This window comes from Panthera pardus, unplaced genomic scaffold (genome assembly GCF_024362965.1).
Source record: "Panthera pardus isolate Hobbes unplaced genomic scaffold, ASM2436296v1 HiC_scaffold_13, whole genome shotgun sequence".
NCBI classification, from domain to species: domain Eukaryota; kingdom Metazoa; phylum Chordata; class Mammalia; order Carnivora; family Felidae; genus Panthera; species Panthera pardus.
Window position 1 is genome coordinate 185,776,604 of NW_026526688.1, and position 24,779 is coordinate 185,801,382.

General features: G+C 38.7%; 1 protein-coding gene across 1 annotated transcript in view; it reads left to right on the top strand.

The window, feature by feature from the left end:
• Window positions 1-24,779, top strand: part of PPARGC1A (PPARG coactivator 1 alpha) — a 301,432-nt gene that overhangs the window by 247,110 nt on the left and 29,543 nt on the right. Inside the window, 6 exon segments of the mRNA XM_053901642.1 lie at window positions 11,269-11,463; window positions 13,523-13,652; window positions 14,510-14,665; window positions 14,668-14,703; window positions 18,569-18,614; window positions 18,724-18,797. Coding sequence (XP_053757617.1) covers window positions 11,269-11,463; window positions 13,523-13,652; window positions 14,510-14,665; window positions 14,668-14,703; window positions 18,569-18,614; window positions 18,724-18,797 — 637 coding nt within the window.

Consider the following 24,779-nt stretch of genomic DNA (forward strand, 5'->3'; position numbering starts at 1 on the left):
AGAAAACAGATTATAGCATATAGTAGGCACTCAATAAATAGGTATAAGTAGTCAAAATACATGTACATAAATATAGTGTAGGTCTGCATGTGTGTACATGAATGGTGGATGCATCAAATGCAGATATCATGGTTCAGCTTGGTGTGGATTTCAGGTGATCAGTCCATGTGATAAACGTGCAAACAGCCAGTGATTATGTCAAACTGCATCTGTTAACTCCAACATATTAGCCTTAACAAGTAACTGGTAGACAGTGACCTTTACACCAGTTGTAAGGATTTTTGAGCATTCTGAGCATTTTGAGGCCACACTTAAAACCTCTATATTGTGTAGGCTTATTGTGTAGAATGGTCTTCCCTTCTCCCTTCATTTGTTCATATCCTGTGCCAACTCAGTCTACTTTCAATGTTCTCTCCCTTATAGTATTTTCCCAGTAAATCCATTTTTGTGTGTCACCTATTTTGAACTCAGCCTAGTGTATAAGGACTATAATAATGACAATGATAGTCCTTGCTATCTACCAGGCACTGTGCTACATGATTTTCATGGATTTGTTCAAAATAAGCCCTCAACTGAGGTCTTATTATTATAACGCCCTTCTCAGACATGAAATCTGAGACACAGAGACGTTAAGTAACTTACTGAAGGTTATGCACCTTGTAAGTGATGAACTCAGGATCCAAACATAAGCGGTCTAACTTCAGAGTCTATATTTTGCCTCACCGCCTCTGCCATAATAACATAAAACTTGTATAAGGCTTTTATGCACTTCTTGAGCTTTAAAAAATCTTAAGAAGTCTAGAAGTGTTTAAGAACTCTGTGAAAATATATAGAAGAAAACCCTCAAGAACCAGTTAGCATGTAGTCTATGTAATCAAAGAGACTACAAAACCAAAATGAACTTTATGATAATGATGATGGTAAGAATATGCTGAAGAAAGAGGAGAATGATTGGCAATAAAAAGAGTGAAATGCCATCGGACTAATCAAAAAGAAATTCCGGGAGTAAATAACCAGTAAGTTATAATCAACAAGGAAGCATTGACTATAAAACATCTGGGCACATAATGTAAGATATTGGAGATAAGAATTCACATAGAATAACTAAAACTATGTTATTAATGACTATTAAGAGCTGCTAGAGTTGCCTGTGTTAGTAGGGATAAGTCTAGCGCACATGGAGTCATAAATTCCAGTCCTAAATTGATCTATACACTGCCCAACGGCCACAAAACAGAAAATTACCCAGACCTGCATGATTCGGAAACTCTTGCGGTGCTTATCAAAACTGCAGAATCCTGGACGGTTCCTCCGGGATGACATTCTCAACTGGGGGCAGTTTTGCCTCCCAGCAAATGTTTGACAATATCTGGAGACGTTTTTGATTATTTTGATAATTAGAGAGATGCTACTGGCTGCTGCGAAACATCCTGAAATGCACAGGACAGCCCGTAACAATAAATCATCTGGCTCATAATGTCAAGAGTGTCAACGTCGAGAAACCCTGATCTAGAGGTTTTGATGTAGTGGTTTGTGATGAGACCTAGAAATCTGTATGTCTATCCGGGGATCCGTGTTCTTCTTACAAAGGCTTTAGGAGCTTGAAGATAGATAGGCTTTGAGGTAGGGATAGGATATGAAGAAATGAAGGGAAATGGAAAGAACATTTTAATAGAAGGATGGATCCCACCCAGTAGGACTGAAGATAAGCTCCGTGGAACACTGGGCCAGCAGTAAATACTGAGAAGCAATCTCAAAGCAATATCCTCTTTCTACATGGAAGGCCGTCAGGGGATGTAATTGCGGTTCCCCACCTTAGTTCTTATCTGTTGATAATTAACTCATTTTGTATCCTCTAATATGAATGTAGATTAGACTAGCGCATGACCACTCTCATTTTTGTCCCATCAGTTCGGTCATAAAATTCCAACATATAAAGAAAGGGAGTGAGAACAAGGTTTTATCAGATATACCTAGTTTGACAGCCAACCCTACCTCTTATCAGCTGCATGAATTTAGGGCCACCAATAGGGTCAATGGGGGGTTTAAATGAAATAGTATGTACAGGGAAATTAACTCCGCACTGGGCACATAGGAAGCACTCAGTACAAGTCAGTTGCCACTTCATAGTATTTTTTTTTTTATTAAAATAAAATGTACTGGTAGTAGTATTTACGAAACTATTTAAATGAACAGAAAAAAATGTGAAGTTGAGGCTTAAGATGATGATCGGTATCTTATATCAATCTTAGCAACTGATTATTTTGTACTCTGTTTTGATCTAAGAGGATTGAGAAAATCCTGCTTCATAGAAACGACTATTTGTAAATGGCTCCAGGTTTTAAGCTGCTCACCCTCACTTCTCAAGGTATTTTTTTTTAAATCCTGAGACCAACATAAAGTGATTCAGCATGGCAAGTTAATGCAGTGGTGGCCTCCACTGTGTTTATGATAGGAGAAATAACACATTTGAGTGTGCATGTTGCTTTCTAAAAACTAATTATATTGCTATATGAGCTCAATTATATAAATACATAAATATATCATATACTACAGCATTTATTATCAGTCCTGATAGCACTTGCACTAACATCCACAGCTCCATGGACCACAGTTCGAAAAAGCCTCTGGCTACTATATATTCCCACTTTGTCGATGAGTGTGTTATACAGTAAGGAATAAAGAAGCTCTCTCTAGTCCAGATAGATTCCATCCATTGTTTTCTCTTGATTAGTGAGCCTGATGCTTCTGCATGGACAGATAGTATGTTGGTCTGGCATGATTTTCTCTTCACAAACCATCTTGGCTCTTTGGAAATTTTGCAAATTAATTCCTTGATGATGCGTTCCAGGATCCTCCCAAACACCAGAGTTGGGGTGAATTAATCTCTCTATTTACAAGACCTATCCCCACCTCTTCCTTTACAAAAAGTGTACATTATGTTGACTCATACAATTTCAGTACTTTGGGGCTTAATTCAGAATCCGCCCCTCTGTAGTTCTGTTCAAATTTCCTTATCTCCCACTAAGAAAATATTGGCTGTTTGGCCTATCAGCTGATGTATGAGAATGAATGCAAGCTAATTTTAAATTATAGCCAAAGATGAACACCGTTTAATTAGATGGGGGTGGGGAAAGGTGGGAATTATGAACAACAATGACAACAACAACAACAACAACAACAACAACAAAATGAAAAGTCACATTATATTTTTAGGATTAGTTCAACATTTTCTTTGTGATGCTTATTCATTTTAAATAAGCATCTAGTATATGCCAAGTGCCTTAGTAGTAATCAGACAGGTCTCACGGTGCTTCTATTTTAGATAGACTAGGAACACGGTAAGTCAGTAAAATATATTGAGTTGAGTTATAGAAGAAAGTGTCAAAAGGAAAAATAAAGTAAGAAAATGGATAGAACGTGCTTGGAGTAGTTGGAAAGGTCCAATTGAGAACGTGACTTTTGGGTAAATGAAGGGGTGAAGGGGCAAGTCTGTGGCCATCTGGTAGAAGAGCCTTCTAGTAAGAGGAAATGGCAGGGGCAGAGGCCTTGGAGCAGGAGAATGCCTGGCATTTCTGTAGAGTAGTACTAAGATCAGAGTCGTTGGAGAGGATTGAGACAGATAAATGGGGGCATTGACAGGGTCAGATGATGTAGGTCTAATATAGGGCAATCAACCATACATCTCAGACTCTGATAGTCTGGGTTAATGCCCCAGTGATTGAGTATTTACATGCTCAAGAGTGTTCTGGCTTGGGTGCTCAATTACGTGGTGATCCTAGGCTCCTAGGTCACTCTTAGGATTTTAACTTTTAGAGACAAAGAGAAGCCTTGGAGGGCCACATCAAAAGGGGGGCAGGCATGACTTAGATTTTATCAGGATCACTTCATCTTCTGGGGCTCCAGGGCGGCTCAGTTAAGCAGTGACTCTTGATTTCAGCTCAAGTCATGATCTCACGATTGGTGAGATCAAGCATCGTGTCAGGCTCCGTGCTGTCAGTGAATTGGGAATCTCTCTCTCTCTTTCTCTCTCTGCCCCTCCCCCTCTTGCACATTCACAGGTGCACATGCTCTCTCTCTCCCTCTCTCTCTCAAAATAAATAAATCAATATTTTTTTAGAAAAGGGATCCCTTTGTCTTCTGTGCTGATAATGGGCTATTGGGATGGGGAGGCAAGAGGCAAGGGTGAAAACAGCGGAGCCAGTTGGGAACCTACCAGATTATTGTTTGGGCATGTGCACCAACCGCAGCCAGAGTTGAGTCATTTCACTTGAGGCTGTGTAACTAGTTAGTGGTGCAGAAGGGACTTGGGTCAATTGTCTTGACTTTCAGTCCGGTGTCCTTTACACAGAGCCCTGTTTCTTCAACCTGAGAACAAATTGAGTGCCGGACTAGATCTTTACAGGCCCGTTAAGCTTCCTGTGTGGTAGTACCACGTGGTTGCTTCCTCTTCATGTGGTGAGAAATGGACATGAAACATCTCCCTTCCCCCCTTCCAAATGATAGCTCATTTTGAAGCCTCAACCAAGATTTTCTTAAGCCTTTCTCTTGAACATCTGTATTTCCACCTTGGGCTCATGTAACCTCTTCAGAATAATGAATTCCACATGTTGGGGGCATGCTTATTAATTCATGGATGTGTGATATGAGCTGATAGGTAGGATGGAGCCTAATACCGATGTGAACACACATTATTTGGCTGCTTAAATAGGATCATAAATGTTAACAGAAACGAACTAGACTCCCACAGGTGTAAACATATCTATGGGGGGAAATCTTCAGTTTTGCTTATATTTATTTTCATTTGGTTCTTGTTTTATTTTTACAGGAACTGTCTTCAGTTTTTGATCATTGCTTCCCTCCGTTATAGTGGTTAACCGGGAGGAGGAGTGCATGTGCTGATTATACTCATATGTAGTCAACTGCAATGGAATATAGGAGAATACACTTAAGAGATTGAAATGCACATCTACATAGATTCTGTTTTAAATATGTGTACTTGAGATGCAAACTTTTGTGTGTTTGTGTTGGGGGCATGGTATCTATAGGCACATTTACATACATGGTATTCTTTTTTAAATTATTTTCTTAATGTTTATTTTTGGGAGACAGAGACAGAGTACAAGCAGGGGAGGAGCAGAGAGAGAGGGAGACACAGAATCCGAAGCAGGCTTCAGGCTCGGAGCTGTCAGCACAGAGCCTGACACGGGGCTCGAACCCACGAAGTGCATGATCAATGACCTGGGCCGAAGTCGGATGCTTTACCAACTGAGCCACCCAGGCGCCCCTACATACATGATATTTTAAGTAGCCTATATGTCCATGGAGAGTTACCCAAACAGTGAAATTAAAATTTGTGTTCTTTCTATTAACCATTGTATCAGTACAACTTTAAATTCCAGCAACTTTGGCATCCAACAGAGCAAATACAGTGTCACATAATGTGCTTATCTTATCTCTTATGGGAATAAAATAGGGGAATAAGCAAATTCTCAGGGAGTATGTTAGAAATGAGTAGATACAAAAGTATAAAAGAGAAAGAGAGTTGTTTGAGAGTGAGTATTCAAAATATTAACCTCTCCAGCAGAGGCTCAGACCCCTCAGAGCAGATGCATACAACAAACCATCAGTGATGTGGGATCTGTCCTGATTAAAATGCTTTAAAGGAAAAAAAAAAAAAAAGCCAATAACCTCAAAGTCTAATTCAGTAGTCTAAGTCTGAATTGTTATTTTTTATTTCATTTCAAAAAAGAAGAAATTATTATTTTTTAAATTTTAGTTCAGCTTCTTGCAAATCTTGAATCAAACTTTACACATTAAAACCAAAAATTATACATGTAAAAGTTTTTTTTTGTCTTTTTGTGCCTGAAACAGAAGTACAGAACTTTATGTATGAAGATCCAGGAAAGGGACTCCTATGATCAATTGTATTTCTTATTTGAACCCCTGAATCTATCCTAAAAGTCACTTTTTCATTTATTTACTTCAACTCCCAGTTGGGGTCTAGTGGGACAAATAATCCAAAATAGTGGATAATCCAAAAATGTCATTTATATTTGGCCTCAGAATGCATTACCAGATGTTACTCTAGCAGATTTCCCTTCCTAATTAGGCCTCACTTAAAGGAGGAGTTAATTTTGTCTTCATTAGCTGCTTCCAAATCAGCGGGATGGGGCAAGGAGGAAGCTCAAGGCATGCTGGGTATTTGGGAGGAAGCTGGCCCAGTGCTAAAAGTCGGTGGTAGATCGTGCTCAAAGAATGAAATTCAAATATGGGCAATCAAGACGATGGGCATATACACTGGAGATGTTTGTTGAGCACCTTCTTGAAGAATTCTCAGGCTTTTATCAATTCTTTTTGTCTCCCTATTAACCATGAGTGCAGAAAAAATTCTGTAATAGGAATTAGGCAGATAATGACCTAAAATTTTATATATAAAAAAACAAAATAGAGGCTCAGAGAGGTTAAGTGACCCCTCACATAGATTGATCTCGGAGTAAACAGTACCTAAGATACTGAAACTGATTAATGAATGATAAGGAGACCCCACTGTTTCCTTCTTATTGATGATTTGAATAATGAGGAAGCAAGAATTCTCCTGGCCTAATTCGCATTAAGAGAGCTAAGATAATGAAGCTGTGATTAAATGGCTATTAAACTATTTTTATCAAACAGAGATCAAGCGAGTGTGAGAATCTGGGGACGCAGAGTGTAATTGCAATTCTACAAGATGTGGAAAAAATTACTATCATAAGCAGGGCATGGTCCTTCCATAATAGCCTGCATTTAAAAATCTTTGGGATACCACATGCAGTTTTCGCTTCGCAGTTCTCCCTTCAGGTGTCGGTGTGCATCTCAGAGTCCCTCATTTCCTCCTTCATTTAGTAGATTTAGTCACTCTGTACGCACCTGGGCAAGCTGAATGCATGTCTGCCCCACCATGTGTAATCAGTTGGAAGATCCTTTTGCCAACTGCTCACAAGGGAAGCAGGCCCAGATATTACGTACTGGATCCCAAATTGCAGTCTCGAGGTGACTTTGAGCACTTGAAGGAGCAGGATCGACCTTCCTTTAACTGTACCCTTTGAATGAGTTCACACTTAGTGCGGGTCAAATAGGGACCCAGCAGTCCCAACCAGCGATCGTAATGAAACTTCTGGTTTGATGGAGTGTTTTGAACTGTCATTTGTTGGTGACGAACGCTTCGGAATTGTTGAACATTCTAAATGTTGGGTTGTTAGTATACATGTACGCCTGTCATCTGTCACTGGAAATTCTTTACAACTTGAGTGAGTTTTTGTTGATGAGGCGTCTTTACTCCTAGAGCTCCCTTAGAGAGTGAGTGTCACAGTCACACAGACCTTTGTTCAGGCCGGAAGAATAGCACCAGACTTGCGTAAGGAGAGCCCAAGGTTGACACCCACCATGGGAAAAGCTGCCTGATAGGTACAGAGCTCCCCTGCGGAAATGCCCATCGGCCTGGGCTGTTTCCTTCTTTTCTCTACCTCTCTGCTACCACCTGCAAGACTGAGCTCAGCTGTGTAGTTGTCGATCGCTACCGAACTGGTGACCCACTCTCTGGTTTTCGCCTCTCCGCTTTTCTTTTCTTAACTTCTATGGAGCTAATAAGTGTATTTTTGTAGGAGTGGTAAATTCAAACGATTAGAAAGCAGTGTCAGAGCAGAGTCTTTGAAGGGATATCTTGTAAAGTCATTTTACAACCTGATGTATTTCCATGCCCCGTCACCTGTGAACAGGCATGTGTTAGTAGGCCAGTGTGCTTCGTCTGCAGTGACTTTGATTTATTTGCTCTGTAAATTGGGACCGAAGCGATAATGGGAAGTGACATTAATTGTTTACCAGAATCCTTTTTGTCACATCCATTGCCTTCTCTGGAGTGTGTGACTGTTGAAACTCATGCTAAACTAATTGATATTGCCACAGTGCGGAGCAATGTCCACTCACCTTTATATACAGGAGTATGTGTTGAGCTTCAAAACGAAAATGTCATCAATAAATATTTTAATTTTCCCCCCGGTCTTCTATGATTAGACAAAACATGGAGAATTTGAAATAATAACATTTTCTTCTTCCATAATTCAAGAACAACTTGATTAAATGGTCTCCGAGCACCTGTCTGAGTCACCCACATTCAGGGATGGTAATAAAGAGGTTTAATAATCATTTCTGATGAACACGGATTAAATAACGATTACAGTCCATACTGGTTGACTACCAGCCTGCCCTAGCTACATACCCCAACACACACACACACACACACACACACACACACACACATTGCCAATCTTCCATCCCACAACCCTCCCTCCCGTTGTGGTTCCAGTAGAGAGAATTTAAATGGCTGTGGTTTAATCAGATCTTGTAAATTAATTATGACATTATCAGGCTCCACTATTTCTGCCATTGTTTTTGATGTACATTCACCCGGGCTTTATTAAAGAAATTGGAGAAAACTAGTTAATTTAAGTGTTCTTTGTCATTCTGACTTGATTGGAATTATTGTAGTTTGTTTACACGAGGGATGGAACTAAGGCGCTATTGTATTATGTGATTGAAAGCAAATAGAGGCTTGTAGTGTTGCTGGAAAGCCAAACACAAAATTTAAATCGGGGTAAACAAAATTACTCATTTATTGGTAAACATTCTTAACTGTTTTTCTTGAGCTATTTTTGAACGCCTTTGAAATAAGCCTTTCTGAAAATTGGGATACCTGGAAAAGAAGCCCAGTTCACTGAGTTGTGTGTGTGTGTGTGCTTGAGATATCTTCAAAGATTATTTTTATTTGATAATATGCATACATTTACATTAATGTAAGTCTCGTGATTTTAGATGATTTAAAATAATATATATTTAATTTATTTTTTTTAATTTTTTTTAACGTTTTATTTATTTTTGAGACAGAGAGAGACAGAGCATGAACTGGGGAGGGGCAGAGAGAGAGGGAGACGCAGAATCGGAAGCAGGCTCCAGGCTCTGAGCCATCAGCCCAGAGCCTGACGTGGGGCTCGAACTCACGGACCGCGAGATCGTGACCTGTGCTGAAGTCGGCCGCTTAACCGACTGAGCCACCCAGGCACCCCAATATATATTTAATTTAAATATGACTTCTATTTAGGACAGATTAATAACCCGAATTTGGTTTTTTGTATGTGGGGGAATCTAAATTAAAAGAGGAGAGATTGGAATCTTTGGACACTAGGTTATGACCCTGGACAGAAAATAAGTAACAATTTCAGTATCTTTATTATTCAGATTACATGGACAGATCCAGAAGAATGGAGGCTGGGGGATATGCTCACTAATGTTTTGTTATTAAATCAAGCAATTTGTTTTTGAAGCATTGGTCAGTTTTGGAAGAAGTGGTGCCATTTCGGAGTTAACATTTTACCCCTCTGATTAGGATTTACCTCCTGCATTGGAGTCTTCAAACTCAGAGACTTGTCATTCTACCCCGTGTGCCCAAAACCACTTGACTCATAGCGTTAAGTCCAGGAGCATTAGAGAGATACATTATGCAAAGGTAAGAAATGCTAGTGAAATCCACCGTGAGGACAAATGGCTCTTTTTGGGGCCTTGAATCCAAAAGAGAAAGAAGTCTGTAGTTTTATTCCTGGGTGGGGGACTCCTCAGTAATGAAGGAAAACAATTTTTATGTGAAAATAGAATGTATACGTGATAAAGGCCTGCCTAATTTCTCTAGTAATACAATTTGATTTTCTGATTAGCTGTCTTATTCTGTGATTCTTGTAATTTTGTCAGGTCAATTAACTGGAGTTGAGTGCTAGAGAGAAAGGACGTGTGGGCACTGCTGGCTTCATTAGATGTCAGTAGCTTAGGTGCCTTTTGTAATAGAATCTGTGTGGGATAATTTAGCCGATATTGTTAATGTCATAGCATACAGAACTTAAAAAAAAAAAAGATTTATGAAGCAGGTCAAATTGGACAAACAATGTGGAGTGCTATCAGAAGGGGGAAAAAGTGATCTACACAACATACATTCTAGGTACTAAATGCAGATCAAGGAATTATTCAGCAAGGAAGCAATGACGATACCGTGTGCCAGCACTGGCCCTGGTTGCCCAGGTGCATGGGGTATAGCACATGTTCCTCTAAACAAGGTGTATAAGCCCCAACTTGGGAGATCTTGAAAGTTTTTGTGCAGAGTCCTGAAATAAATATCATCTTTTATAATACGTTATTTACACATTCTTCCCTGGCACTGAAAGGTTTATGAGGGCGAAGGTTGGTCTTTCTCTTTTTATCTCTAACACCAGGCATGGCCCTGGTATTGTAGGTGTGCAGATGTTTATGGAATGAATTCCTGAAGCTTAACTCTCCAAGGGTGTGTCGATGGGCATGATTGTGGGAGTTGGAGAAACGAGTTAGGATGTTTTCAGGAGCCCCCATTCAAAGTAATGTTGCACTAGACTAGTACCCCAGCCGCAAGAAATGAATGCATTTGGGAGACGTTACAAAGCAAGACTCTACTTAATGACTGACCAGATAAAGAAGACTCAGGGTAGTTCTAGAGTTTGAGTCTGCAGAACTGTTACCCAAACTCAGGAAGTCGAGGGAAACAGCGGTTTGGTTGTGAAAGGGCCTGAGTTTGGGTTTTGAAGGATGAGGGAGCCATTATCAGGTAGAAATGTCCAGTGGGCAGTGGTAGATTTATGACTAAAGTTGGGAGAGATGTCAGGGAGGGAAATAAATGGCTGTGGAGTGTTCAGTGATGAGATTATAATTGAAACCATGAAAGTGTATAGTTCCTCTTGGTATCGTTTCAGTTTCTGGTGCTGTTCAAACTGAGGGTTATCTAAACATTTTGCCTGTACAGGAGATTGAAACACTGCATCCGCAGATGAAATAGATGATGGTTAAAATTCTCTCAAGTTCTGAGATTCTCTAGACCTTCTCCTTTGGTTAGGGAAACAAGACATAAACGTGGGGAAAGTGCGAGCAAGACGGAGTCATACCCAGTCGTGATAAGCACTGATGCCATAAATTGCTAAATTGGACAGCTCAACAATCAAAGACCGGTACCGAGAGGTATCAGTTAATTGTCGGATTCAGACACAGAGTGAATTTGGAGTTTGAGGAAGACAGGATCTTTTGTATTCCGGCATGAACCTTCAAAATTTCACGAATAGTTTACTCATTTGGATAAACATGATCCGCCTATGCTGATTGATAGCGTTACCTATCGCCCAACGTCAGCTCATCACGACGTCTGTTTTTCCGTTTTTGCAGAAGATAGATGAAGAGAACGAGGCGAACTTGCTAGCAGTCCTCACAGAGACACTGGACAGTCTCCCTGTGGATGAAGACGGATTGCCCTCATTTGATGCGCTGACAGATGGAGATGTGACCACTGAGAATGAGGCTAGTCCTTCCTCCATGCCTGACGGCACCCCTCCGCCTCAGGAGGCAGAAGAGACGTCTCTAGTAAGAACCCTTCCTAGTGTTTAACGGGAATTGGAGTTGCCTCTGGCTACCCGCTGCATGGGTATGACGTAGTAACAATAAGGTTTGGGTTTTTAATTTAGACTGATGCCAAAATAATTCCCGAGCACACTCAGAGCTGCAAATTCTTGTGATTTTGTGTGTAAGAATGTTGGTCGTTAACAGGCTTCACGTAGTCTTACGGAAGTTTGTTTTTAACTGTCTATGGCTGTGGATGTGTGTGTATCGTTATTTCTTAGCATTATTTATGTTCATGGTAGAAACTTAGAAGATGTAGACGACCCGAAATGAACGCACCAAAAATTCACCTGTGATTTCAAATCATCTCTGATATAAAAAAGGTTGAAATCTCCTCTTGTTTTAAGATCTGTCATCATATTTATGAATTTTAGATATGCATGACTGTTAGTGTTATACATGACTTTACTGTTTGGAGATGCTCTAATTCATTAAGAGGTTTCTTATGGTTGGATATTTGGTCTTTGTCCTGTTTTTTCACCATCATAAATTACGTGATAATCGACATATCTATAGTTTTATTCTTATGCCCATGATTCTAGAAATAAAAGGTAGAAAAAGGGATATGCAATATTTTAAGGTTTTAGATCCATAATTCTTATGAAGATTGAAAAATAATAGCACATTTGCAACCTAAGTTCCCTAAATTTATGGTAGGCAATGAAGAGTGAATTTGTTGGCAATGAAGAGTAAATTTTCTTTTCGATGCAGTGCTCGACCAGAATTTTATTAGTTCTAAGACACAGTTTACCTTCTCATCTATGGTAGCCATTTGTCATTTGCCATAAATCTGATGTAAGACCACACTATGTAAATTATGGAATGCTGTTCTCCAAACTTTAATAATGTTCCTTGGCATGCCATTTAGAAGTTGTTTCTCTCCCATCTCTAAGTTTTTTAAATGTGGAAAGCACTCCATGTAAACATATGGAGACTCTATTCGTATGCCTGTGCATTTAGAGTTTTCTGGTTTAGAAGAAACTGTCCCATAAGTAATTGTTACCTGGCCCCCAACACACACACACACACACACACACACACACCCCGTTTCTCCATTTCTCTGATTTCTTTACATTGATACCAGATGATTTGCATCCACATAACTGATTCGACTAGGAGGGGTTGTTGATTCAGAGTCATCCTGCCTGTCCAAGCAGGGAGGTCCCAGCAAGCCAGCAAGTCAAATGAAGAAACAGGGGTCAAGAAAGAGTAAATGACAGGGCGACTGGGTGGCTCAGTCGGTTTAAGCATCTGACTCCATTTCAGCTCAGGTCATGGTCTCATGGCTTCGTGAGATCGAGCCCCGTGTTGGGCTCTGTGCTGACAATGCGGAGCCTGCTTGAGATTCTCTCTCTTCCTCTCTCTCTGTCCCTCCCCTGCTGATGTACACGTGTGCACACACAATCTCTCTAACAATGAATAAATAAACTTAAGAAAAAAAGAGAGAGTAAATGCTTTGCCTGAACCAGAATCACATCTCCCGACTCTATCTACTTACAAATCTTTTTCAGTGATAGCCACACTTTCATCACAAATATTTGAATCAGTAAAGTTAAAATGGATTGTGAAATATCCTTCAAAGCATTGCGGAATATTGTATATATTTTCACTTGATGCATTTGGGTTATTGAGGGGACAGAATACATAGATTCTGTCCCCAGTCCCCAGTTCCTCATTTAGCAAAGCAGCATTTCTCATCTAGTAGGTATTTAGAAACCCTTTCAGGAAGATCCTTTTGCCTTATTTTATCTTTAAAAAAAAAAAAATCAAAGTAGACAACACTTAGTCCCAAATGTAGGGAAAGGACATACTTTCACAGTTGGTAGTGTAATGCCAAATTTTTCTTTTTCGAAATATGTTTCCTTTAGCACTATTGTGCCGAGGTGTGAATATAATTAGAGAGTGATGGAATTAATGTTTATAATTATAATTAATTAATTTTAAAGTTTAAAATTTCAATAGCTTATTCGGATGCTTAAAAGATGCATAACTTCTCTTGCTTTTTCCCCTGATATGTTTCTAGCTTAAGAAGCTCTTACTGGCACCAGCCAATACTCAGCTAAGTTATAATGAATGCAGTGGTCTCAGTACCCAGAACCATGCAAACCATAATCACAGGATCAGAACAAACCCTGCAGTCGTTAAGGTACGATGTGAACTTTGTAATATAGGAGGGAAACTAACAAAGGATTTTGCTTGAAGCTGTAAAACAAAGGATAGGTTTATTTCTACGTATTCAGTTGGGATCCCGCAGTTGCTTTCTAACTGTGAAACTATATGAAATGGGTTTCCAAAAGCAGCGCTCCAGCTACTTGAAACTAGAAAGAGTTCATTTATGCTTTGTCTTCGGATGATTGGAATGGAAGTTCCACCGTCTGTTGCTCCTTGCCCACTTTATTAATACGTGCGGCAATGTGGGTTACAATAAAATTTGCTGATAGGCTGGTATTATCTAGGAGTGACTTTAAGATGCAGGACTGCCGTTTTGCCAGCTGTCTAACCTGAGAAAGACTGTTCTGGAATCACCGCGAAAGATCTGTCTCTGCCATTAATTGGATAGAATGCTGGCAATGACATAATTCGGTTAGCGGGCTGTATTAAACAATGTTTGTCTTGCATTCACTGTGAGTGAAAACGGAGCGTTAAGGGGTACTTAAGAGAATTGTGAATACGGGGCTCCAGCAATCAGTGGCAAATTAAGGTTTAAACCAGCTTATTTTTTTTTATTCACAGTAAAGGCGCTATAGGGTCTTGTTAGTTACATGTTGCTGAGTAGGAACATTGAAATGTAGGAGAAATGAAATAAAAAGCTGCCTAAATGTCCATTTAGGAATTTTAAATGTAATTTTCTTCCTTGTTCTGCAAACAATTATTCACAGCTCATAGATCTAGTACACTTAGACTGAACACTTCATTGAAAATCTCATCTCTTCAGAAACCTATATCCATTCTGATAAGGTTCAGTTCACTAATTTTAGCTTTTTCTTTATGCCTCGTTTTTAAGACCGAGAATTCATGAGCAATAAAGCGAGGAGCATTTGTCAACAGCAAAAGCCACAAAGACGTCCCTGCTCGGAGCTGCTCAAATATCTGACCACAAATGATGACCCACCTCATATCAAACCCACAGAGAACAGGAACAGTAGCAGAGACAAATGCACCTCAAAAGAAGTCCCACACAGTCGCAGTCTCAACATTTACAAGGTAGGCTGGGGACCCAAACACAGGCTGCCGGGGAGGGAGCCCAAGGCAAACCCAGCCTGCACCGGGCTGCGATACCCCCACTTTGGGCTTTCGCTCCACGGCCGTCTCTCTGGAAAGAGGATTCAGCACTTGGGTAGAGATTAAGGAAAATAAAAAAAAATCTTTCCTTGGACACAGGTTGAACATGTCCTCTTTGGCTGATAATGCGGCCGAATTCATAATCACCAAAAGGCACCTGAAATGTGAACTGGACGGGGGGGGGGGGGGGGGGGGGGGGGGGGGGGGGGGACGGGCGTGTAAAGGGAATAGCTACCTCGGACAAGGTTTATGTGAAATCTGAATTGCTGAGATAATTGAAATTCTGAGCAAGCTGGGCTAGCCAATATTAAAAAGATTTTATTTTTCCCCCCTTCTAATAATGGCAAAAATGAGGCGTTGTTGATTTGCTGTATATACCTTAAGAAATAGTACATAATAATGTATGCAGCCTCTCCCGATTATTAAGTGTTTTCTTTCCTTTCTTTCTTCTTTCTTTTTTTTAAGACCACATGTTACACTCATAGATTTTATTTTGTAAATAGTGATTTGGAAATTCCTGGAATTTATTTTCATTTGCTTTCTATTAAAAAATATGGCCGAGAGCAAACTAAGCATCTGGGGTGATTTTTATTATTCCATACATTGCTGGAAGGCTGATGCCTTCTGAGGCAGATCAGGGTGATTTGGGGAAAACCTGCCTTGGCCGAGATATAATTTTCTTTCTTTTGGCTCTTCCTCACAAAAGTCCTGTCTGAGAAGCTTATGAAAGTTGCTGTTGCTTTAAAATATCCCAGCTTCCACATTTGCCCTACCTTTAACCTTATAGTGGAAGCAGGCATATTGTAAAATAGCCATTACAAACACCCACTTCTTTTTTTCCCCTTTTGTTTTCTCAACTTCCCCTTCCAGCTGCAGAGTGGTAGTCCCTGATCCTGTTTTGAACCATGATTATTTCATACAGGTATGCCGTTGCTGCTGCTTTTAATAAGTATTTTCTTTCCAGTGTTTTGAATTTCCCTCTCTCATCCCTACGTCCCCATAAACCTTCTGGAACCTTCTTTCAGAGTTTGAAATTGGCTTTCAATGAGGTTTTCCCTGGTGATTATCTCAAAATCACTTGGCCATCCTTTTCTGTCGGTTCAGGGAAAGAGATTTCTTGAAATGGGCCAAGCTGTTTTGCAGCTTACCTTGCCCTGATTGGCCCCTCACACGCATGCGCGGGAACAGTTTCGCTTAGAGCAGAACCCGAGGCGCTTGGGACGCAGTGGTGTGGAGAGAGCCTCAGGGAAGGGGGCCAGCTGGCTTGCTCTAGTGAGGGATGAAAAATTCACTGGGCTGCTCTCCCCCTGGTCCTAGTGTGTCCTAGTCATGCGTTCAGCGTTTTTGGAGCTGAATTTGGAGTCCTAAACCGGCTGAACCCCTGTAGAGCGTGAAGCCAGACAAGCAGCACATGTTCTAAACATGGTGGTTTTTTTTTTGTTTTGTTTTTTTTTTAGTTCGTTAATTTATTTTGAGAGAAACAGAGACAGCGCCAGTGCAGAAGGGACAGAGAGAGAGAGAGACAGGGAGAGGGAGAATCCCAAGCAGGCTCTGCACTGTCAGCACAGAGCCCCCTGTGGGGCTGAACCACCAACCATGAGCCTGACCTGAGCTGAAACCAAGAGTTCAGTGCTTAACCGACTGAGCCACCCAGGTGCCCCTGTATGGGTTTTTAGGTGCCCCTGTATGGGTTTTTAAAAAAGATATTTTGTCTGTGGCAAAGCATAAAAAGTTTATCCCAGAACAAAGCCTGTTAACAAAACACAAAAAACAAAAACGAGATGACCAAAAAAACCTTGCAAAATTCCTGAAGTTATCAAAGGCCTAAAACAAAAAACAAAATGGTTGGCTGTGGATAACCAACAGGAAATAAATGCTCAGCTTCAGGATTTACTTAAATTATTATTCAAACCGAAAAAATATATATTCACAATTAGAGACAATAACCAAGGATCTACGTGGTCCAAAATACCATGATCTGAAGGAAAAAGATGCATTCTTGCCCTCAAGGATCTTAGAGGCTCTGGTCTATCAGTCATTGGAATGGTGTGGATTAAACTCCCAGGAAACCATTATCAATACTCCCCTAGTGGTAGTTTTTGTGACCGTGGGCATATTCAGGAATCATGGTATCATGATCACCTATACCCAACTATCAGAATGTTAGGAATCTTCCTTTGAGCATTTCAGGTAGCCTACCCTACCCCTTGAAAACTGGAATTTCAAAGACCAATTTTCAATGTCTATTTATTGTGTGACCTATAGCACACAGTTCCTATCTGGTGACATTTTCCATGGAACCTGTATGCGTGATCCTAATTATTAGTTGAACACTGAAAAAGTTGGTAAATTTCTTTCACGAGTGTGCTCTTTTGGAAAGGCTCATTATATCAGACATACTAAAACAATTAATGTAAAACCCAGTTCATTTATCTGTATATATAAAAGCCGATCAATCAATGTACCTAATTTGTAGAAGACAGCATGAACTTCATATTTCTGGATGCACACTGGATAGATGATAAACCATTCAATTGTTTAAAAACCAAATCTAAATCGACAAATTAAATATGTAAATACTATTTATCCAAGTAAAGTATGTAATTTCAGCCTAATTTGGACATAAATAATATTTTCACATTTCAAAGGACCTTAATTACTGGGGTTGATTAATTTACTTTAATATCTATCGAATGCAATTCCTTTTGGTAATAGGAAAAAGGAAACATATTCTGGGCTGACTCTGCCAGGAACTAGTTTTATGGCCCTTCGAAATATCATTTCATATCGTTAGACCTCAGGTTTTTCATCTATAAAATAAGAGTTTGTTCTAGAGACCTTTGTATTTTCAAGTCTAGGATTTTCATTACGTAAATGACTACCTCTTGACCTTTTGAAAGTAGTTATGTTAATGAGAAGAAATTGACATAAACTTACTTACATATAAATATATCTTTATAGATAAGCACATAGATGCATAATATGTGGATGTATATCCCAAGTGCGTTTCTCATCATGTTTTCCCCTCCTTCTGTTCAAAATACAAGACTGCCAAGGAGAAGCAATTGAAATTTTGGAGTGAGAATATTCTTACTCCACCCCTCCTAATTAGGAAATGCCACCTGTAGGAGGTAAGATTTAGGAAGCATAAAAGGAAGTAAATGAGCTCTCTCTTTGCAAGTCTGTTGATCTCTCAACTGATAAATGCAGTATTTTACTTCTGTAGTCTGTAAGATTTTGGGGATCTAAACCTCTTTTAAACCATCTGGGTCAATGTCCACAATTTGTCATAATCTCTCAATTAATTTTCAGTAAATGGAATGGTTATTGCTTTGAGCTTTGGCCTCATAGATATAACCTATTCTCAGGGCTAGATATAAAATTATACATTTTAGGAGAAAAATCAACTGAATATTCATAACGTTCTGTTGTCTGATAGTTATTCTGCTGTTTTCTTGTCTAAACAAACCGTGTACTGTATTCCAAATTAAAATAGAAAACATTATTTCTCTCTGATGGTATGATGCAAAATTTGTATCCTTAACCGAGATGCTACATTTTGGGGAAAATTCTGGTTTTTGTATGTGGTTTTGAATGATAGCTTACTGATGCAAATGTTGTTTGGAATTTGTTTTAGCGTAATGGACTGTTGTCTGACTTTGATCCGATATTCAGGGATTTCCGTACTTTAGTTTTCCAGTTTCCAGTTTCCAACCTGATTGTAGTAAAAAAAAAATCTAAAAAACCCCTCAATATTTCATAATTAGTTTCCTTTTCTTTCCTTTAGCCAAACCAACAACTTTATCTCTTCCTCTGACCCCAGAGTCACCAAAGTAAGTATAAAGAAATGTAACCATTTTCAGAAAGGGAAGGGGGTTCTAATACATTTGGCTACAGCAACTCCATTTCAGTTTGTTTTTATAAATGTGCCATATCTTCCAGTGACCCCAAGGGTTCCCCATTTGAGAACAAGACTATTGAACGAACCTTAAGTGTGGAACTCTCTGGAACTGCAGGTAAGCCTTATATATCACTTGGAACCGTGTGTAGTTATGTGTGTGTGTGTGTGTGTGTGTATGAAATATGTGTTAAATGATAGCATGTATTCTCTATGTGATTAATGAAATTAACAAATAGTACAAACAACATTGGATAAGAAGTTACCTATAAATATTTTCATTTCTTCTTCTTTTTTTTAAAGAAGACATTTTTTGTGTGTGTCAGACTGGGGCCAGATCCTCTGATGTGTATTATTGCTTTGGATCCTTGAATAACCCTATTTCAGTTTGAGACCCCAAAACTTGAACAGGAGGAATTTAAAAAAAAATTTAATGTTTTATTTATTTTTGAGAAAGAGAGAGAGAGAGAGTGTGTGTGTGTGAGGGGGGGAGGGGCAGAGAGAGGGATACACAAAACGGGAAGAAGGCTCCAGGCTCTGAGCTCAGTACAGAGCCCGACGCAGGGCTCGAACTCGGAACCGCGAGATCGTGACCTGAGCCGAAGTCCAACGCTTAACCGACTGAACCACCCAGGCGCCCCAAACATGAGGAATTTTTGACTGGTTTCACAACAACCTCATGAAGATAGTGGTAGTTTTCCCATCTTTAAGGTTCAGAAATGTTAAGTAACTTGCCCAAGATCACAGAGCTAGAAAACAGGGAGCAAAGTTCTGAACCCAAGGAGCAAAGTGATTACATCGATGTTTTAATTGAAATATTTTCTCACTCGCCATTGTACTTAACAATATGATCTCTCCTATATATGTTACCATTTTTATATCTTTTCAGCAAAGGAGAAAAATAAAAATCTGCCCATTCACCAAAACGAAATGTATTCCCATATCCTCAAACAAGAGTGATTTTCTTTACCATTGGACTTCTGGACTCATTTAGTCAGTCTTACTTTATATACTGAAGAGGAAGGAGCCTTAAAAACTTGGAGTAACCCCTAGGTAACTTAATCATCCAGAGACTTCCTAGGAAGACTTCTAAGTTGGTTACAAAAAGTGCCTTTGCACTGAGTGCTTTATGTGGACATACTTAAACTACACCAGAAAGTGAATCTTAGGCTTGTCTGAGTAAGAAGTTCCTTGGCTCTGGCCATTGCTGATAAGGGTAAAGGAACGGTAACTTAAACAAGATTCCTTTAACCAGAACTATAGTGCCTATATGCACCATGGTCATAGTTGCTAAGTTTAATTTCGCACTTTGAGTTTGCTAAATTACCTCCTTACGAAAAAGGTCTATCGCATGATCGCATGATTTGGTCAAGCAGTAGATTAGTTGAATCCATGGTATTTATATATATTTTATGTGTGTATGTGTGTGTATACAGACATATACATATGCAAATGTAAACATATCTTTATATGCCTACATACATATACGCACACATAGATTCGCTTAAAAGCATATGCTTTACATCATTTCTTAAATAAATTATAATTACTCCTATAAGTAGCTTTTATGTGTGTGTATCATACGCAGCAGAGACCTTCTTATCTGACCATTTGGAATGAGTATTTGGTGGGTCTGTTGAAAAAGGTGATTAAGGTATACAGCTTTGTCATTTTGCTTTTGCCTAAATCATATAACGAAACATTCAAGTATCAAATTTTCTGTATAAGAAACAGAGACCTTTGCTTTCAACTTTAATGTCCTGTCAATCCATTCATCTTTCTGGCACAAACTGCACTGATAATGTATCACAGATGGTGTACACTGTTCATTTCTTGATTTTTAAAGGAAAAGAATTAAAGATATTTGTGTTGTAGTCTGAGAGCAAAATCATCCTAGATTTTTATGATTTTCACATAATTAAATAATAATAATAATTTCCCATGTTTTCCCAGTATTTTCAATACTACCTGTCTACAACTTATTTGACAACTCTTCTTTTAGTGGCATACCTTTATTGGTTCTTCTGATAGAAACTATTTTTCGTATATGTCATTCAATTTCGTAATATTTTATTATCTTACATAATTCCAGTTACCACTATAATAGACATCACGTTGTTTGGGAAATACTACTGTGGATCATGATAACAATTCAGCTGAATCTATTAAATATGAGTGTGCAGAATGTTGTAAAAGGCAGTTACTTTGTTCCAAAGAGGATTCAGAAAGCTTCCACCGTGTATACCCACACCCAGGTTTCTGTTAAAACATTTTGATTATTGTATTATGTATTATATTATGAATAATTTAATCTTCTTGTAAAAATGTCAAAAATATAAACTGGTAGAAAAGTTATTTGTAATTCTAAGATGTACAGTTATCCATAGTATTTTTTCCCTATGGATAATTTTATACACTATATTTATACCATAGTCATTTTGTATATATAATTTTGCATCCTGACTTTTCAGTTAGCATTTTAATAGGAAATTTTCATATCTTCACCGGCCTTTTACTATCAGGCTTTTAATGTGTTGTATGACATTAGTTTTAGTAAGTACATCAAAATTTGTTTAATCATACTCCTATTATAAATTTTGGTTGTTTTAAAGTGTTACTGTTTAGAAATAGCACTGCATTAGAAATGTTTGCTCATAATTTATTTATTTATTTTTTTTACTGAAGTATAGTTGACATGTAATGTTATACTAGTTTCAGGTATATAACATAGTAATTCAACATTTCTATATATTATGCAGTGCTCACCGGGATAAGTGTAGTTACTGTTTGTGAACATATAAGTTTATTGCAATATTATTGATTAATTCCCTATGCTGTACTTTTCATCCCCATGACGTATTTATAACTGGAAGTTTGTACCTCTTAATCCCCTTCACCTATTTTGCCCATCCCCGCCCCCCCTTCCCTCCCCTCTGGTAACCACAGTTTGTTCTCTGTATTTGCGAATCTGTTTCTGGCTTTTGTTTGTTCGTTTTTTGTTTTGTTTTGTTTTTTAGATTCCACATATAAGTGAAATCATACGGGATTTGTCTTTCTCTGTCTGACTTATTTTGCTTAGCATAGGACACTCTAGATCCATCCATGCTTTCAGAAATGGCAAGATTGTATTCTTTTTTATAGCTGAGTAATACTCCATTTTATATGTATACTATATCTTCTTTATTCATCTATTGCTTTTATATCTTGGCTACTATAAATAATGCTGTAATAAATGTAGGGATGCATATATCTTTTCTAATTAGTGTTTTCATTTTGGTGAGTAAATCCCCAAGAGTGGAATTACTGGGTTAGATGGTATTTCTATTTTTAATTTTTTTGAGAAACCTCCATATCATTTTCTATAGTGGCTGTACCAACTTACATTCCCACCAGAAGTTACGAGGGTTCCTTTCTTTCAGCATTCTTACCAACTCTTGTTATTTCTTGTCTTTTGATACGAGTCGTTCTGACAGGTATAAGGTGATATCTCACCATGGTTTTAATGTTCATTTTCCTGATGATTTAGTGATGTTAAGCGTCTTTTCATGTGTCCATTGGGCATCTGTATGTCTTCTTTGGTAAAATGTCTGTTCAGGTCCTCTGCCCATTTTAATTGGATTATTTGTGGGTTTTGTTGGTTCTGTTCATAAATTTAATCTTATTGTCTCAAAACAAATTCTTAGTAGTTTTTAATAATTAATATAAAGATATAATATCTTCGGGCCTTCTTGTATAGATTGCCACACTGCTTTCCAAAAGAAGTGCTTTCATTTATCGCCCTATGGATATCCTTCCATGGATATACTTGCTTTATTACATCCTTCCTGGCATTGGGTATGTTTTTTTTTTTTTTTAATTTTTTAAATGTTTATTTGTTTTTGAGACAGAGAGAGACAGAGCATGAACGGGGGAGGGTCAGAGAGAGAGGGAGATACAGAATCCGAAGCAGGCTCCAGGCTCTGAGCTGTCAGCGCAGAGCCCGAGGTGGGGCTCAAACTCATGGACTGTGAGATCATGACCTGAGCTGAAGTCGGAGGCTTAACCGACTGAGCCACCCAGGTGCCCCTAGGTATCTTTGTTTTTGAAGTGTTTTGCTCGCATGTATATATGAGAATATCACTTTAATTGCATTCCTTCTATTAGTGAGATTATGGTGTTACAAAAAAAAAAAAAAGCACTTCTTTTTTCTTCTTGCAAAAGTTTTAGCATTTTTCTTCTTCAGAGGAACCTAACTTTAAATAATTTAATTATCATTTTGAAAGTTTAGTAGCCCATGCTATTGAGAGAAAAGTAGCGATTTATAGAAGATACATTTTTTTTTTTACATATTTAGAATCCTTAAAAATATACACAGTGGATTTATTTCTGTCAGTGAATCAGAATTTGTCTGACTGGTTTAAATCCTTTCTTCTTGGTGCTTTGAAAGATTATTGGGTACAATGAAAATCAGTTTACCAACATTTTTAATACCTGCTCTATGCTTGCAATATGATAGGCCTTAGTGGATGTACAGCAAATATAAAGCCTAGAGACTGATCCATACAAAGCATGAAGCATTGTACTTGGCCTGCTCAATAGTCTTGTGTTTAAGATGTGAGCTTATCCTTCGGATTCTGTGTCTCCCTCTCTGTCTGCCCCTCCCCCGCTCATGCTCTGTCTCTGTGTCTCAAAAATAAATAAACATTAAAAAAAAAAAGATAGGGGCTTATAGTCTGTTGGGGAAATAACACACATGGGACAAGTAGCATGAAGGCGAAATATTTATTACCTCCCACGTTTTGTTATCTTCTAAGAAAGGTGGGCCCAGAGGGTGGTTTTTACTTTCTTGAGCATAGTAGTTTTAAGTGTAAAGATGCAAATTAGAGAAAGTGAGGTGGGGTCAAACTGCATTACATACTAGAAAGAATTTACAACTCCAGGAAAACAAGGGACTGAGGAGAAACTTGCAGCAGGCAGGAGGAGGTTAGGAAGAGAAGTTTGGAACTTGACTGGAGAAGGATGTAAGGAAGTTTTTTTTGGATAGAGATATTGTGGGTTTGAAACGCTCTGCCGTATGTGATGGTTATGGTCTCCATCTCCTGAAACAATCTCTAGTAAAACTTCTTGCATAGTGGTGTTTGAAGGATGTGATACACACTGATTGCAGCTCAGGAGAATCACCAAAGGGAGAAAAGAAATTATCAAGTCACTTTGCTTCAAGTTAAATACAATGACTGCGCAGAAGATTGAAAAGAATTACAAAGACGGCTCAAGGACCAAAGGAAGCATTGAGGTGATATCATTAGCCAAGGACCCAGGCAATCCATGGAAAGGAACACTGCTCTCTGTAGGCAAAACTGACTGGGGGAGCCTTAGGGAGAGGAATATTTGTATCAGACTTGAACTGCCCAGGGGACTAAGGAGAGAAGATATTGATGGAGCAGAAGTAAGAAGGCAGGAAATCAAAGAGATGTTTTAGTAACACTGAACTTGGCATGGGCAGTGACATCAGTAAGGAACTGCAAGACGGGCCATGCACTTTTCCCCCTTCGTCTTTTAATTGCTAAAACGCTTTTCTCTCTCCTTAATCTTTTCTGGGTTTTAGTTTCCTTAATGTTAAAATCATACTTATAATCCCCCAATCGAATTACTGTCTGACTTAAAGGACTAAAATATAGGTTGGAAAAAATAAAATTGCCAGCATTCAACCATTTTTGACATCCTAAAATGGCAATTTTGTGTGCGTTCAACCAGAATCTTAAAACTTTATAAGCAGCAAAGCTCCAAATAAAAGTAGTCTACTATGATTTTCTGAAAGCAGGCAGCATAGCTTAGTGAAGTTATGCAAAACCTTGGCTCTGACATTGGATAAACCCAAGTTCAAATTCTGGATCTACCATCTAGCAATATGGCCTTTGGTCATTTTAATTAACTTCTGTAAGGCTCAGGATCCTAATGCACCAAAGGAAGATAATAACAGCACCAGTATCTCATTGGGTCTCTCTGAGGATTGAGATAAAACGTGAAAAAAGGTTTCCTCCAGTGCCAGCATATATAAGTATTCAATAAATATAAGGCATTTAATTACTGATTCTGCCTTAATTTTATCTGCCGAAGGTAT